At 47.8% G+C, this 17,090-nt stretch overlaps 1 protein-coding gene across 1 annotated transcript in view; it reads right to left on the reverse strand.

Moving 5' to 3' along the window:
• EVL (Enah/Vasp-like) overlaps window positions 1-6,695 on the reverse strand; it is a 254,336-nt gene extending 247,641 nt beyond the window's left edge. The window contains exon 1 of the mRNA XM_053258108.1: window positions 6,053-6,695. Within this exon, the coding sequence (XP_053114083.1) occupies window positions 6,053-6,057 (5 nt within the window). The 5' untranslated portion in view covers window positions 6,058-6,695. The remainder of the gene's footprint in view (window positions 1-6,052) is intronic.
• Between the last annotated feature and the right edge of the window lie 10,395 nt (window positions 6,696-17,090).

The following is a 17,090-nucleotide window of genomic DNA, read 5'->3' on the forward strand; positions in this document are numbered from 1 at the left end:
AATCTGTACTGGATTTCCAAATTTCAGACTTTATGCTGTGCTTCCAAGGTACAGAAACTCTCCAAGGAGCAGCAAGATGTCAGAGACAAAATCCAACCTCCCAAGGGTTCATCTCTATCTTCAAACTGAACATCACAGACAGTCCAAGGACCTCTGAAGCCAGTGCAAAGTCAGACAAGACCCTGTCCCTCTCCAGAGTTCCCCATGCATGCCTGAGGACTCGGGCGAGGAACAGGATTGGCCATGGCCAATAATATGAATATGAATCTGCCAGGGCCCTCCGCTCATCATCTCAGGCCCTGTTAATGACCCCGCCACTAACAGAGATCCGGTTGGTGGGGACTAGAGGCAGGGCCTTTTCGGTTGTAGCCCCTCAGCTTGGGAACGCCCTCCCTGAAGAGCTTCGCCATGCTCCCTCCCTCAGTGTTTATAAAAAAACATCTCAAACGCACCCTTTTAAAGAGGCTTTTTAATGTTCCATTATTGTTTTGTTATATCTGGTAGGTTCTTTAGCTTTTTACAATTTTCAGTTTTAATTTGAACCTAATAATTGTGGTTTTTAATCTGACTTTTTAAAAAATAATAAATTTATTACTTTTATTGTATCTGTGTCTTTCTTATTGTCATGAGCCGCCCTGAGCAGTAGTGCACTGGAGACACAGGTTATAAATATTCTAAATAATTAATAAATAAATAATAATGGTTGGCCAGTAGGCCATAGTTTGTAAACCCCTGGGTCCTGGCTATTTACTTTTTAATATATACAGTTTTTCGGGGGGGGGGATCAAAAGCAAAATGAATAAAAAATTAAACACAATACCATAGCCTCAGACTGCCACCAAAACTAAGGAGCACCTCCTTCTAAAAACAACAACACACACAAAGCAGAATAAACAGGATTTTAACACCAAAAGCAGATCAAAGATTCCAGGGACGGGACTTCTAAAGCCTGGATGTGGCTACAGAGAAGGTTCTGTCTCATGTAGTGGTCAACCTAAACACAGAAGGTGTTGGCACACAGAGGAATAGAGCCTTCCCTGAAGATCCTAACAGGGACTCAACATGGCTCTGTGTATCTTAAAGCTCCCCCCCCCCCCCGCAACACAGTGTTAGGAAAAGACAGCAGTGCTCAGAGGTCAGCTCAGTAGGAAATGGCTCTCACATTTACTTTTTGTGTGTGCCAAAATGGCCACACTTGAAAAATAGTGAAGATCACTGTTTTAGGGCTTCTAAAGTGATAACCAAAGCATGAAAAAAATTCGGAGCCAATGCAAATCAAACAAAAAAGGGGGTCAGTTGCTCCACATAAGGGCCTCCAACACTAACCAGGTGGCATAATTCTGGACCATTTGCAGTTTCTGAATGCCTTTCAAGGCACTGCAATAGTCTTGAGTTAGTCTAATGCAGAGGTGTCAAACTGTGGCCTTCCAGCTCATGTTGACAACAACTCTCATCATTCCAGGCTATTGACCACTGAGACTGAGGATGATGTGAGTTGTAGGCCAACAACAGCTGGAGGGCAGCATGGGAAGCGGCCTTCTACCGAGTCCGACCATTGGTTCATCTAGCTCCATATTGTCTACACAGACTGGCAGCAGCTTCTCCAGTGTTGCAAGGAGGACTCAGGAGTCCCTCTCAGCCCTAACTGGAGATGCCAGGGTGGGAACCGAGAACCTTTTGAATGCAAGCATGCAGGTACACTTCCCAGAGTGGCTCCATCCCCTAAGGGCTCACACGTAGTCTCCCATTCAAATGCAAACCAGAGTGGATCTTGCTTAGCAAAGTGGACAATTCAAAGTGGACAACTGTGGTAGCTACTTAGCAAAGCAGCTACCACAAGATCCGCTCTCCTCCATTTGACACCCCTGTCCTAATGTCAATAGACTTCACTGCAGAGTGAAGTGTAGTGGGCTTAGCAGGGCGGACCTCACATGCAGACTCAAAGAAGGAGACTGTTCCATGGCAAAAAAGCATAAGAAGAATAAGCTTGGGAGTTCACTGTGTACTAGGCTTGGAGAGGAAGCCTCGAAGATTACAGTACTAGGTATTTTCTTCTCTCTCCTGAGCAGTTATTTTATATTGGTAAAGAGAGCATTCTAACCTTAAAAGGAGCAGGTAAAATGAGAGCCCTGAGCAGTTCCCCAATTAGCACATGTGCTACCACTATTAAAAGGAGACAAGAAATGTGTATGGCACACACTGCTCTGTGCCAGCCCACTATAGCCAAGTGTTTACAGCATTTTATAACCCCTGACATAATCTGTCACATGGGTTTAAGTAACAACAGCCAATCATGCCAAACACACAAAACCCACTAGCATTACAGTCATCTTTTCTGGTAAATGGCTGAGACACACAAGACTTCCAGGGGTCCACAAATATTTCCTTGGCTTTGTAGCCAGCCATTATCTACAGTCACCACTAACCCAACACCCTGCCCTCCTCTCTTCCCCGGGGTCCTCTGGCATATGCAGAGGGTTTGGAAGAGAGGCAGGGTCTTCTCTTCCTTGAACTGGGATATGCAGACAATAAGAAACAGTGGAAGCTTCTCTAGCTGATCAGAAGAGACTCCTGCAGTTTCTGCCACTGTTTTTTTGGAATGAGACCTCTGGGGAGGGGATCTCTGTGTTTCTGGATGTCCTGCCTACCAGACGTCTGACAGCATGTGGGCTTGGATTAGGGATGTGCATGGAACTGGTTTGGAGGCCCTTTATGGGTCTCCGAACTAGTTTGAACGACCAGAGGTTCTGCCAGTTTGAAGGTGGGGGGCATACCTTTAAGGGTGGGAGAGCGTGCCCTTACCCCTCCCCCCATATTTCCCCCGCCGGCGCTCCATTTTAAGAGTCTTCATCAGGGCTGCAGGGTACCTACCTGCCACCCTGGTGACCTCCTCAGCTGGAAATAAAGTACCCAGCACGTGTGCATGCACATGTTGCACTCGTGCCCGAGATACACATGCACGCCAGGTACTTCCTTTTACTTCCGGCCAAGGTGGACACCAGGGCAGCAGGGAGGTACGCTGCTGCCCCGATGGGGACTTTTAAAATGAAGCACCGGTGGGGGAAATGTGGCAGGAGGAGTAGGGGCACTCTCCCACCCTTAAAGGTATGCCCCCCACCTTCAAACCACCCCCCACTGGTTCTGTGCACACCCCTACTGAGGATATCCAGTGGCTGGATGCTGTTCCCAACAAGCAGCAGCAAAATGCTCCGACATTTCAGAATTCTACGGCCAAAGCAAGTGGAAGCACTTGCACTCCCAAATAACTGTTTCCACTTCAGCCACTGTAAATGAGTCTGTGATGGTGGTCCTAAGAATCAGAATAAGGGGTGTCTCAGGAAGCAAATCTCAAGGAAGATCAGACTCTTTTCTCTCTGTGCTATTCTGATCTTGTCCTATGAAGCTGTACATAATGAAATGCAAGAACAACTTTGTCACCTGCAGAGAGTTTTCATCACTGTGCCGAATGCCTCAGCCAGAACTCTGTTCTGGGATCCTTTCCGAAGTCACCTGCTTTCATATATCACAGGAAAATTTAGCACCAGCAAAAGGAAGTACTTTTTCACACAGTGCATAATTAATCTGTAGAATTCTCTGCCATGGGATGTGGTGATCGGATGGCTTTAAAAGGGGCTTAGACAAATTCATGGAGGACAGTTCTATCAATGGCTACTAGTCTGGAGGCTGTGGGCCACCTCCAGCCTCAGTGGCATGATGCTTGCCTGCGGGCTTCTCAGAGGCATCTGGTGGGCCACTGTGTGAAACAGGATGCTGGATGGGCCTGACCCACCAGGGCTGTTCTTTTGTTCTAAAGAAAAATGAAACTGACCACACTATACCAGGCACAATACTTCCAGCTTCAAAACAGCCATGCCACAAAGGGGAGATTCAGTGAGCACCACCCTTTCCTTATCCCATAAAAAGCAATGCAGAGGATGTTAGAGAACTGCCCTGTCCATCCATTTCAACTCTCTAGGAACACGTACACAAATCTAGGTGTGCAAGTGGCAAGGTATGTAGAGGAAAAGTGGGAAGGCAGAAAAACACATACCCAAGGACATTCACATTTACAGGCACAAAAAGTAGAATGCAGAGTGGGGAGAGAGGATAAGGACAAATAAAGCAACAATGATGGGGTGGGAGAAGACCATGCATGGCTTCAACTCATACACATATTTTATATACGAGAGAAAGGGAGCTGGACATAAGGGGCTTTTCCCCTGCCAAACTCACCACATGCAAAGAAATAAATTCACATACACACAGGAAAACACACTGCACACATTTATGCATAGCAACAGAGATAAAGGAAAGAGCCTGTGAACGCACACCATTTATGCATGGCAATAGTGATGGAGAAAATGCACACACCCACATCCATGGCAACAGAGGGGGGGGGGTTGAGCGTTTCCTCCACCTCTGTTGCTATGCACATACTCTGTGTGTGTTTCTCCACATGGTGCACTTAATATTCATTTGGCATGCAAGTGCCTATTTTCCCTTCTTTCCCCCTGCATGATTTGGAAGAGGTAGCTAGTAAACCTAAACCATGTCCATACATTGTTTTCTGAGCAACAAAAACATACAGAAGTCACTGAGTTGGAAGACCCATGGGGAGTATGATGGTGAAAGATATCTATGCACACAAAAGCATGAGAGAGGCACTAGCAACAAAGGCTGCTTCACAGCATACACCCTTTCCCAGCACAGAAATTCAGGTGTTTTATTATGTCTGATAGACTGTGCATGAGTCTTTCCCCTCTGCAAAGACACACCTGTACAAAAATGCAGCTGCTTACCAAGAGAAATGGATGCAGGAGAACATGCATGGGATGACGGGAGAGAAATCCCTATCAACACAATGGCAGTGCTTCCATTTGAAAGAGAGGCTTCCTGAAAGCTTTACTCCATGTCCTACACAGACCTGTCTAATCCCAGGTGCTACAGAGGCTGGTTACAACTACGGACTCACGCCCTTATGAAGGAGGCATGTTGCCAATATGTGCACATTCAATGAAAAATGTGCAATCTGGAAGGGATAAACAGGCCTGTCCTCTGAACAACCAGAAGTTCACCACCAGACCAGTTAGAGCATCTGTGCTTGAAAGGACACCTTATGCGCGCAAACACACACACACACACACACAATGTGAAAGAGCCTTCAGTCTTCAGGACATTCGGCTCAGAGGCCTCCTCATGGTTATCACACTATCTCGGCTTTAGGACTGTCAACCGACCAAGTAAAACTGTCTACTCGTGTGCATTTCTTTATCATAATGTTTCAATCATATTTTTATACCGCCTGATATGTACATCTCTAGGCGGTTTATTAAGAACAGTGCGATCTGCAAAAGAGAGCGGCATTATCACCTGCTGCTGATGCCTGTGTAGGTGATAATACGCAAATTAACAGATTCGCCAGAGCAGTCACTAAGTTTGTGAAGCAAAACGAACAAACCAGAACAAGAGAGAGTGCCTGTGACCCCTTAAAGGCTAACAGATTCAGAGTGGCGTCCGTTTTGGTGGACGCAGATGGAGTGGGCTTTAGTCCACCAAGCGGATACCCCTCTGCTCTCCGATGCCACCATAATTCCTTGTTGGCGCTGCTGCGACTGTCTGCAGATCACGCCGCTCTTAAAAAGGCAGAAGCCCAGCCACTCGACCCGACTAGGGATCCGGGTGTAAGCCTCGAAAGCGGGTACCAAGGCCTCAAACGATGAAGCTCCGCGCCCTGGGCGGGAGGGGGGAGACGCTTTTAGGCCTAAAGAAGAGAACCGAAAGACACAAGAGCCTGGAAGGCATCGAGCTGTGTGCCCTAGCCCAGGCCGGGGGTTCTCCTCCGAAGGGCAGCCAGGTGAGAGCCCCGTTCCTCTTTCCTCCGCCCTCCCACCGCGCACTCGGCGGGGGTCTCTGCCTTCTCCTCACCGCAGCAGCCAGACGTCGCGCCGCGCTGCTTGCTAGACTTGCGCGCAGCAGCAGCAGAAGCAGGAGGAGGAGGAGGAGGAGGAGGAGAGGAAAGAAGGACCGGGCAGCCGCGGCTCGGCTGACTCACCTCATTTTCCCCGCAGTTGGGCTCTGCGCAGCCGCCCCTGGCCAGCGTTTCCCCCAATGCGCAGCGGGAACTTTCCCCGGGCCCGAGATTCGGCGGAGGCTGCTCCTGCAGCAGCAAAGGCGGCGGCGGCGGCTACTACTGTGGCTGTCAGATGCTCAATGGAGAAGCGCCGCCCTGGATGCGGAGAAAGCCCAGCAAGCGCTGGCGGCGCTGCTGCATCTGCTGCTCGCGCCGCGGCTCCGTCTCTCTGCTGCTGCTGCTGCTGCTGCTAGTGGCGGCCTCCCTGGGCTCTGGCGGGCGGGCAATGGCATCTTCTTCTTTCCCGGGCAAGGGCGCTAACTGGAGAGCTGCAGCTCGGCGCCAGGCAGCCGGTCCAGGCGCCCGGCCATCTCCGCCGCTCTCCTCTGGATGTGGCGAGGCGAGGGTGGGCGTGCGGCGGGCGGAGAGAGGAGGAAGCGCACAAAGCCGGCGGGGCTCTGCTGCCCACTGCTGCTGACAGACACTTCCGCCAGCCTGTCTGCCGCGGCGGCTCCTACTCGCAGGCACCGCGGACCTGGCAAGCCCATCCAGGCACGCGCACAAAGACGCACGGAGCAGCGGCGCTCGAGCCGCAGACGAAGACAGAGAAGCAAGCGCGGGCGCGCGCGCCTGCGTGGCCCCAAAGGCGCGCGCCGCTCTGCTTCGTCCCTTCCAATTGCATCGCCTCCTGGTTTGTGTTTCCAAGCGAGCAGCACAACACCGGGACCTTCGGCTTGGCAGGATCGCTTTGGAAACGTGAATAGTTTGCGCAACCCTCCTGCAAAATATTTGCGACGCACATGCAACGTTGTAACACCCCAGCGCAAGGAAACAATCCGAAAGAAGGCATCGGAATTGTGAACAACGGCACTTTGCTGACAGCGCAGGCAGGAGGGAAGCACACTTAACGGACAGTAGTGACCCTGTTATAGCGTGTAATCTGGAAGGCGCCCTGCAGGCAAGGAGTCTTGTGGCACCTTCAAGACAACAGATGTATTGTGGCATAAACTTCCATGGCTAAGAGCATCATAGGCGTCCAGGGAGAAGCCCTGTTAGTCTGCCGCAGGCAGCAAAAACAACAGTCTTATGGCACCTTCAGGACTAGCACGTTTTATTTTAGCATGAGCTTTCACGGATGATAGTCCACGAATATGCTGAAACAAATGTGTTAGTCTTGAAGGTGTTACAGGACTCTTTGTTGTAGTTGCATGAAGTGTTCTCTTCAGTGGGTCATGCAATATAGAGGGAGATAAAAGAGAGGTGGGGGGGATCTCACACACACACTGAAGGCTAACAGATTTATTGTGGCATATGTTGAAATGGAATGTTTCCTCTCTCTTTTTTGCTTTGTACCAGGTATATGTATAATCTGACAGTTAAGGCGACTACACACACTGAATCTGATGAAGTAGGTTCTGGATCACAACCGTTTATGCAATAGACAAATCTGTATGTTTTTAAGGTGCCACAGCAGGGGTATAGCAAAGTTGTAGTGGACCCAGAGATAAGATTTTAAAATGCCCCACCCCTCACTGAAGCTCAGTACTAGACTAGGACCAGGGAGCCCCGAGTTCAAATCCCCATTCAGCCATGATATATGCTGGGTGACTCTGGGCCAGTCACTTCTCTCTCAGCCTAACCTACTTCACAGGGTTGTTGTGAAAGAGAAACCTAAGTATGTTGTACTCTGGGCTCCTTGGAGGAAGAGCGGGATATAACATGTAATAAATAAATAAATAAATAAAATTCAGGAATAGTGTGCCGAGGACAACTGCATAACCATTTTTAATGACTTGTCCCTGTGCTGGAGTATATGCCAGGGTACTGCCTGTTTCAGTAGTGGCCAACCTTTTGGGCACCTAAAGTGAACATTTTGTTTAGAGGTTCCCCAGCTGACTGAGTAAAGAGGCACCTTTTTACAGTGGTGATTTTATTTATTTAGCAGCAGGGAGAGCAACTGGCCCTATCCATCCCCAGCACAGCATCTCTCCAGTGTCTGTTGCTGGTGGTTATCTTGTGTTTCTTTTTAGATTGTGAGCCCTTTGGGGACAGGGAATAATATTTATTTATTTACAGTAGTTGTTTATTTATGTAAACCTCTTAGGGAACTTTTGTTGAAAAGGTATATAAATAGTCGTAGTGGTAGTAGCAGTTCTCATCATTGGGTCCCCAGATGTTATTGGACCCCTGCTAACTTGGGAAGAGGCACCTTTTAACATGGTGATTCTCTTTATTTAGCAGGGGGAGAGTAACTGGCCCTATCCACCCCCAGCACATTACCTCCAGTGACTGTTGCTGGTGTATATCTTATGTTTCTTTTTAGATTGTGAGCCCTTTGGGGACAGGGCTTATTTATTTATTATTTCTCCATCTTATTTATTTATTATTTCTCTGTGTAAACCGCCCTGAGACATTTTTGGAAGGGCAGTATAGAAATTGAATTATTAATAATAATAATAATAATTAATTGGACTTCAACTCCCATAATTCCCAACCAAAGGCCACTGGGGCTGGGGATTATGGGAGGTGACGTCCAATAACATCTGGGGACCCAACGTTGAGAATCCCTGGTTTAGAGGTTCCCCTGCTAATGGGCAAAGAGACACTTGAGTGATGGTTTTCTTCTATGTAGCAGGGGAGAGAACATGTCCCTATTCAGCCCAGCACAGTATCCTTCCCCTGCCCTCAGTGCCTGTTTGCTGGTGTCTCTCTTGTGTCTTTTAGTTTTTAATTTCATTTTTTCATTTTTAATGTTTTAATTTTTTAGATTCTTCCTTTGGGAATAGTGGCCAGCATCCAAGCGAATCCTGCGCAAATGCACTAAGGTTCCCCATCATGCAAGAGGGGTGATTTGTTATGATGCCCCCACCCTCTGCAGATGCCTGCACTTCTCAAAACTCTGTCCCTGAGAGTCCCCCAATATAAAGGGAGGTAAAGGGCGGAGGGAGTCATACACAGAGTAAAGCCTATGCTTGAACAGAATGTTTCCTCCCCCCCCCCTTTTTTTTTGGCTTTGTACCAGGTATACAAAAGTTTAACAAAAGTCCTTTGGGGACAGGGGACCATTATATTTATGTATTTTTCTTTGTAAACCGCTTTGTGAACTTTGGTTGAAGAGTGGTATATAAATATTCATAGTAGTAGTAGTAGTAGTATATGCATAATCTGCCAGCTGTGAGATTTTGCAAGGCACTTTGTGAGATGTTTGTGCTCTGCAAAGGCAGGATATAACTCCCATAACTAACTAACATAAGAATGAATGGAACGGGGATTGACATCCAGACTAATATGTCCGGAATAACACTTGACAATTTTTGTCAACCTGTCCATAGAAACATAGGAAGCTGCCATATACTGAGTCAGACCATTGGTCTATCTAGCTCAGTTTTGTCTTCATAGACTGGCAGCGGCTTCTCCAAGGTTGCAGGCAGGAATCTCTCTCAGCCCTATCTTGGAGAAGCCAGGGAGGGAACTTGGAACCTTCTTCCCAGAGCAGCTCCATCCCCTGAGGGGAATATCTTCCATTCCTCACACTTCTAGTCTCCCATTCATATGCGACCAGGGTGGACCCTGCTTAGCTAAGGGGACAAGTCATGCTTGCTACCACAAGAGCAGCTCTGGCATCTGCAGCCATCTGAGCCTCCTGAACATATGTCCCTGAAGGTCCCACAATCCTCAAGCACATAATTTTGGGAGGCATGGAAGGCTGCAGAGGGAATGGGATTGGTTAAAATTGTCCCTCTCCATTGCACGGCTCAGGAGAAACGACATATCTTTAAAGTGAAAAATCTCAACACGGCTGCCTTTCCTTGACTATAGCAAGACCCCAACAGGAGCTGGCATATCACACAAGGTTTCATCAGCCCAGTAATAATGTATGCATGCAAACTGTGCAAAAGTGTAACAAAAGTAAGCCCATTATTTCCAATAAGTTTTCCCTTATGTGACATTTGCGCTTCTTTTGGGGGGGGGCATTTTTACAATTTGAACAACTTGCACAACTTGCATGTATTGAACATTACTAGGCTGACATACCCTTGAGAAGTATGCCAGCCATAGTCTTTTTCATTTTGCTTTGAGACCTGTGTATCCCCATACACCAGAACAGAGTTGACAAGATTATTTTAAGAGAAGTTGCTGCTGCTGCAGAACAGCAGCACAGAAATACTGCTTGGGCAAGGCTGCGCTCCCTTCTATTATGTGTGGAGGGGATATTGCAGAACTATCACTGTCAAAAAGGCTGGCAAGGGTGTTGCACCAAAGGTAGGAAGCGTTCCTGGCTCATCCGATCAGGACCTCGGCAGGAGTGGTCCAAGCCACTTTGCTGTCTGAAATGAAGAACACTCTTATGCCCACCTCACCCCGCCACCTGTAGGTTGGTGCTCAGCCTGCCAAGACACTCTCAAACGATGCCAGCAAGCCAGGCAGTGGCAGCAGGAGCATTCCTAGCTCATATTGTAGGGGGAGGAGGGAAAAGAAAGGGTGCATCTTTGTGGGGCAAGGAGGAAAACACTGAGGCGGGTCTCACAATCCGTGAGACCCGCTTTTGCTGGGTTTGCAGGGAGAGCGGGCTAAGCCTGCTCTCTCTGCATACAATCGGGCAGACCTGCCTGGGCGGCCGGATTGGCCGTCCACATGACTGCCGGCTCCATAACCGGCCCCGTGGCCCCCGGAAGCTCCAGTATGCCCTGCGCAAGCTTTAATTGCCCCTGTCACTAAGCAGGGTCTGCCCTGGTTGCATTTGAATGGGAGACGACATGCATGAGCACTGTAGCATCCCTTAAGTGATGGAGCTGCTCTGAGAAGAGCATCTGCCTGCTTGCATGCAGAAGGTTCCACGTTCCCTCCTTGGCAGCATCTCCAAGACAGGGCTGAGAGAGATTCCTGCCTGCAACCTTGGAGAAGCCGCTGCCAGTCTGTGTAGACAATACTGAGCTAGATGGACCAATGGTCTGACTCAGTAGAAGGCCGCTTCCTATGTGGTCAGGGACTAGTGCTTGCCACCCCCTGCACCTCTTCTTGTGCCTGAGGCAACTGCCTCACCTTGCCTCCTAGAAGGGCTGCCCCTGGACCCGAGTTTCATGAAGGACTTGCATGAAGGATGTTCTTCCTTCTTCTGAGGAAGCACCCCTGAGAAAGCACTATCATTTTTAAAAAAAAAAATCCTACAGATCATTTAAGGAAGGAGTCCTATTAAGAAATGGATCACGTTGCATAGCCTATAGGGATGAAATCCTTGCCAACACTTCACGAGGTTCAGTGCGTATCCTTGCAGCCACGTCAACACATACAGGAGTCTGTACTACGGGCTGCATACCACATGGCAGTCTTCCAGTCTGCAAGGTCATTCAACTGATTTTGACATTGTTGCAAAGCTCTGGCATGCCAGACAGAATGCTTCCGTGCTGCTGGGTTTTTTTTGCTAGTAATTTCTTATTAGAAAGAAGTGATATTTCCCTTGCTTTTCTGCTTATGCACATCTAGCAACTGTATAAGGCTTCTTGCCCTTTAGGCAAGAAGCGGTCATCATAAACACAGGTGGAACTCATTTGCATCCCTTGAAGGGTGAATGCCAGTGCATAAATGCAGAATAAGAAATGTGCCATCTGGCTCAGGTAAGTCATTAGGATGGCCGCGTGGTCTAAGGTTCATATTGCAGTCTCCCCTGGAGGCATGGATTCAAATTCCACTCCTGACAGCATTCACTCTGGGGATGGGGCCATAGCTCAGTGGAAGGGCATCTGCATCCCATGCAGAAGGTCCCAGGTTCAATCCCTGGCAGCATCTCCAGGTAGGGCTGGAAAAGACTCCTGCTTGAAACAGGAGAGCCACTGCCAGTCAGTGTAGACAATATTGAGCTAGATGGACCAATGGTCTGACTGTAAGGCAGGTTTCTCCAGTGCAGGGAGGGAGATTCTCAAATTTTCTGAAGGACCATGGCATTACCAGTAAAATATTGAGACATCAATAACAACTGTATTTATTTTCTTGAGTCAGGTATATGATTCTTTATGCAATCATGACATCCACAAGATACGGGCTTGAATGTGTCTCGCATTTCATTCTCTTTTCTCCTGTAATGGTGAGAAATGCAGGGCAGGCATTGCAAGATTCATCTGCTTTGAGTGTGGGGGGAACCTTCCCTACCCATTTTTGTGATGCAAAGAGCACCCACCCACCAGTGGCCTTTTCTGGCACAGTGGTCCAAATATGTGGGTGCCCACTTTCCTCAAGGGGGAAGCCACTTGGGGGAGGATTTGAAATGGCAAAACATTGCCTGGGGGAAAGTTAAGCATCCCCTATCCTCCATCATGTGTTTGATCCTACACCTTCCCAGAAGCTGAGAGAGAGAGAGAGAATTATATATAATAGAGTACACACAGAGACACACACGAACACTAGGACTGCACAGTGGTGCTCTTACCCCTGGACTTTGGGGCCAGAGTCCAGGGCCTCTACACCCCCTGGAGGCCCCCCAAACCTCTTTAGTCTGTCCTGGGTGGTGTGGTCGCCTCTGGTCTGCACTGCACCAGGCAGCTGAGTGTGATTATGTCCTGTGCCAGTTGCTTTAGAGGCAGAAGGGGGAGTGGGGAAATAAATGTGTGGGATAAGACTAGGGGGGATGATGCTTAACTTGTAGATGGAGCAGGGGGTGGGGTTCCAAAGGCCTTTAGATCCAGGCTCCAAAATTCCCTAGGTGCACCTCTGGGTCTGTGTAGGTTCATGCATCTGTGTCACCAAATTTACCTTCTAAAGAGCACTGGATTATAAAAGCTTCGAGACAGGCTAGGAGCAATAGATTTTCCTCAACATTTTAGGGTCACTTTAATCTCTAATCATTCTGCAGATTAGAAGTCCTCACCTGGGCGCTTTCCAGATTAGCCGCTCAACAGCAGCAATATGCTTCCATTCAGGCAAATTGCATTCAAAACGTAAACAGCAGAGGGAGCAGTCTTGCGAAAACTAACAACCTGAAAATATAACAACTTTATGCTGGATATACGACGTCACAGCACTATATTGCAGCTATTAAATTCGAAACAAGACGTTGGAAATATGGACGTCACCCTGCTGTCAGTGTAGAGGCTGCGGTGGCACAACATAGGAAGTGTGTACACACACTTCAGAGATAGGTCCTGACACAGTTGCAGGGTCTAATCTGGAAAGCACCCAGGCAATTCACTAGGTACAGTGCCTAGAGCACCAGCCCACTACCCATAGGATTACAGTCTGGGGTTTGGATTGTCAAAGCGTAGCCTGGCAATGGTTCTCAAAACAAACACACACACACACACCACAGGAAACACACTGTGGTTATATTTTTAGCCTACTTTCCAGTAGGAGTATGAGATCACCCAGCATTCTGTGTGTGTGTCCATGTGTCCCCCCCTATAAACTTTCCAACGCCTTGACCAGTATGAACCAAATCAGGTAGAGTTGTAGGAACACCTCAACGGTGTAGTTTGTGATGTCATCCACCCCAGTCCAAGATGCTGGACATGTAAACCTTTGAGGCACAGATGGGCTAACTTGTGAACCACTTAACCGATTTAAACCAAATTTGCTACACATAGAGATGCCCAAATGGCATGGTGTGTGATGATGTCATCCACTCCACTCCAATTCAAGATGGCAGCCACATAAACATCTGCGGTGCAAGCAAGCTAATGTGTGGGCTGCCTAACCTATTTAAACCAAATTAGGTACAGTTGCAGTGCCCGACACATAAGAACACCTCAAGGGCATCGTTTGTGATGATGTCATCCACCCCGATCCATGATGGTGGATGTATAAACTTTTGAAGTGCAAGTGGGCTAACTTGTGAACTGCTTAACCGATATGACCCAAATTTGCTACAGCTGTAGAGACACACAGGGATGCCCTAATGGTGTGGTGCGTGATGACGTCATTCACTCCAGTTCAAGATGGTGGCCACATGAACTTCTGGGGCACAAGCGGGCTAATTTGTGGATTGCCTAACCCATTTGAAACAAATTGGGTACAGTTGCAATGAGTGACACACATGGACACCTCAGTGGCATAGTTTGTGATGATGTCATCTACCCCAATCCAAGATGGTGAACACGTGAATGTTTGAGGCACAAGTGGGCTAACTTGTGTACTGTCTGATCTGAACCAAATTTTGTGCAGTTGTACATAATGACATCCACCCCAATCCAAGATGGTGGACACATGAACATTTGAGGCGCAAGAGATCTAACTTGTGGACCTTGATTTGCACCAAATTTAGTCCAAATGAAGAGATAGTGAAGGGAAAGTAGGCTGATTAGTTCTTACTAGAATAACTTATTAATCAAAAGACGTGTGAAAGAATGAGGCACAAATGTCTTTATTATTGTAAATAGTATGTGATAATATTCCTGCAAATCCCTATGCATGAGGGGGAAAAACGTGGCAGGATCTAAAGTTCATGCCTGCTGTTTTTCAGTTTCACATTGAGAAAGAACTGTTTGACAGTTTAATTTTGTAGGAAAAGGAAATTTTGAAAAATGAAGGGAACTTTGTGTAGTGAGGATTGGATTGTCTGAACAATTTGTGTATATATAGGTGGCTGCTTTAGCAGAGAGGAGTTGGAGAGTCCTGGAAGAAGCCTGGGATAGAGTCAAGAAGTCAGAGTTGGTACAGTGCTATGATTCAGAAGAATCAGTGAGGCTATTCCCACAATCACAGGGAAGCGGGCTAAGGGAGCCCAGCCCGCTTTCCTGCAGTTGTGTACTGCCACGCGGCTCCCAGCAGCAAACCCTGCTAAATACCTCTCCCGTTAAACGAGGTTAGCCCTGTTTCCCCAATCGTGAGATGCCACGGCGCGGCTCCACGCACAAGGAGACCCCCAACAGGGATGCTCCAACAAGCCTCCTGGCCTCGGGGGTCTCCCCAGAATGCCCTGCACACTCGCATGGGGTGTTCTGGGGCTTCTGGGGCCAGGCATCCCCTGATCCGCACCACCCTTACCGGCTCCATGACGGAGCTGGTAGTCATGCGGTGGCTGATCCGGCCACCCAGGGATGTCTCCCTGCTTGTGTGCGGGGAGAGCGGGCAAACCACCTCGAAGCGCTTCACTTTGATCGTGTGAAGCGCCTCAGTGTGTTTCAGTGTCTGAAGTCACAAGCAATAACCGAAAATCACTACAGAGAGGGGAAACTCTCTGCAGGGTGCTAATCACAGAACCACCAATCTGGATGTAACTCCAGGCTGGTAAAAGTGATGAAGCTGCCCAAAGAACCTGTGTTAGGGGCAGTTTAAGTTAGGTTAGTGAATGTGTTTCCCCCCAAGCATTTCTTTTCTCCTTGATGCTCTTTTGGTTGATGGGTGGTTGTTGTTGTTTTGACTGAACTTGTGGAACAACTTTTAAATTTAACTTGAACTAATTTCTAAGTAAAATTACTTGTTTATCTTTAAAATAAAAATTGTAGCTTCTGTTTACTCCACCCCACACCTATAGGCCTTACCACTCTACCAAAGTTTTTTTTTTTTGCAACAGAAGGTTAAAAAACTGTTGTGGCAGATTCAACCTAAAGCACAAAAGTCTACTTGGTGGAAGTGGGTAATCTTGTAATTTTCGGGGAGATCCGTGTCTTGCGTTAGCAGCAGGGTGGATCCTCCACACATGGTGGCAAAGTGGTGGGATAGACAGCTATTCCTCCACAACATGTACACACCTTTCTTTCATAAAATAAATCTACAGCAGCTAATAGAATATATTTTAAAGCAGCATTAAAAATTAATTTATAATATAAAGCCACAAAAACTCTAAAAGCTACTGCAGCAGAACAATGTCCTGTTCCAGGTGAGGTGGTCAAGAGCAAGCCAGGGCCTCTGCCAATCCAAATGTTGGTAGAGGTTCTGGGAGGGACACTGATCTCAGACAGCTCCCAGGGAAGCACAGCAATAATGGGGATCAGGACCTCAGAGTGCTCCAAGCAGGAGAACAAGAAAGACGGGCACAAGATAAATGGGATGTTGCTCCAGCAGCTTCTTGGAGCTGACTGCCAGTTGTATGACTGCTGCCCAGGTGGAGCGGATTGGCCCTGCCAATCTAAGGGAAATTCTGTAATTTAAGGGGCTGTGCCCAGTTTTGTAAGTGCTAGCTCTGGTGGTGTTGGGGGACCTCTATTTGGACTGGCAGGTCCTCAACAGACTGAGTTGGTGGATGAAGGTAGGGCCATGTCCTCAGGTTATGATGGGGGTGCTGACTCTGGGTCCCCCTGGTATGGGTGGTCCTAGTAATGCAGGGTCTGGGGTATATGGTCTTCCCACCTTGTCTCATCACTTGAACTGCCTGTCTCATTTCCTGATTGGAGGTATCCCAGTTCCTGGGTCATGACAACCAGTCAGTAACAGAGCCTTTTGCCCGCAATCGGATTGCCTGTTCTCTAGATACCTTTACCATGTGGCAAAAACGATACAATGATGGAGGCAGGTGGGGAGCAGGAGAATTCCACATCAGGGGTGCCACAACTGAAAAGGCCCTGTCTCTAGTATCCACTAAATTTCAGACAGCTGGCCGACACACAGCAAGACCTCTGACACTGATCAAAGCATGCTGAGGGAAAGAGTATGGAAAGAGGCTACCCTTAATGAACTCTGGTTCCAGACAACTTACCGTCCTAATTTCCCAAATGCAACTAGTACTAGGTTGTGAAGGAAAGCACTTCCTGCCATATACTTTCTACCCCTTTCGATCTAGGGGTGAGTTGCTCTGCATTTGTTTGTTTGCAAAAGTGAAATCAGTTCTGGCATGGAGCAGGGCCTATTCAGTGGTGGCTTCCACATTTTGGGACTTTGTACTGAGATATGCTTGCCTGGCTGTTTAATTATCATCATTTCAGTGTCAGCTCAAAACTGGGGTGGGTTGTATCAAAATATATGTTTATGTATGACTAGATTGTTTCGAGAAATTCCTGGTGTTCTGAAGTTGCTTTGGAATTTAAATTTTTCTACCACTATACATATAAGTTCATTTATGTTGAATAGCATAACATAACCACATCAGAACACT

The sequence above is a fragment of the Hemicordylus capensis genome, chromosome 1, assembly GCF_027244095.1.
Source record: "Hemicordylus capensis ecotype Gifberg chromosome 1, rHemCap1.1.pri, whole genome shotgun sequence".
Lineage (NCBI taxonomy): Eukaryota > Metazoa > Chordata > Lepidosauria > Squamata > Cordylidae > Hemicordylus > Hemicordylus capensis.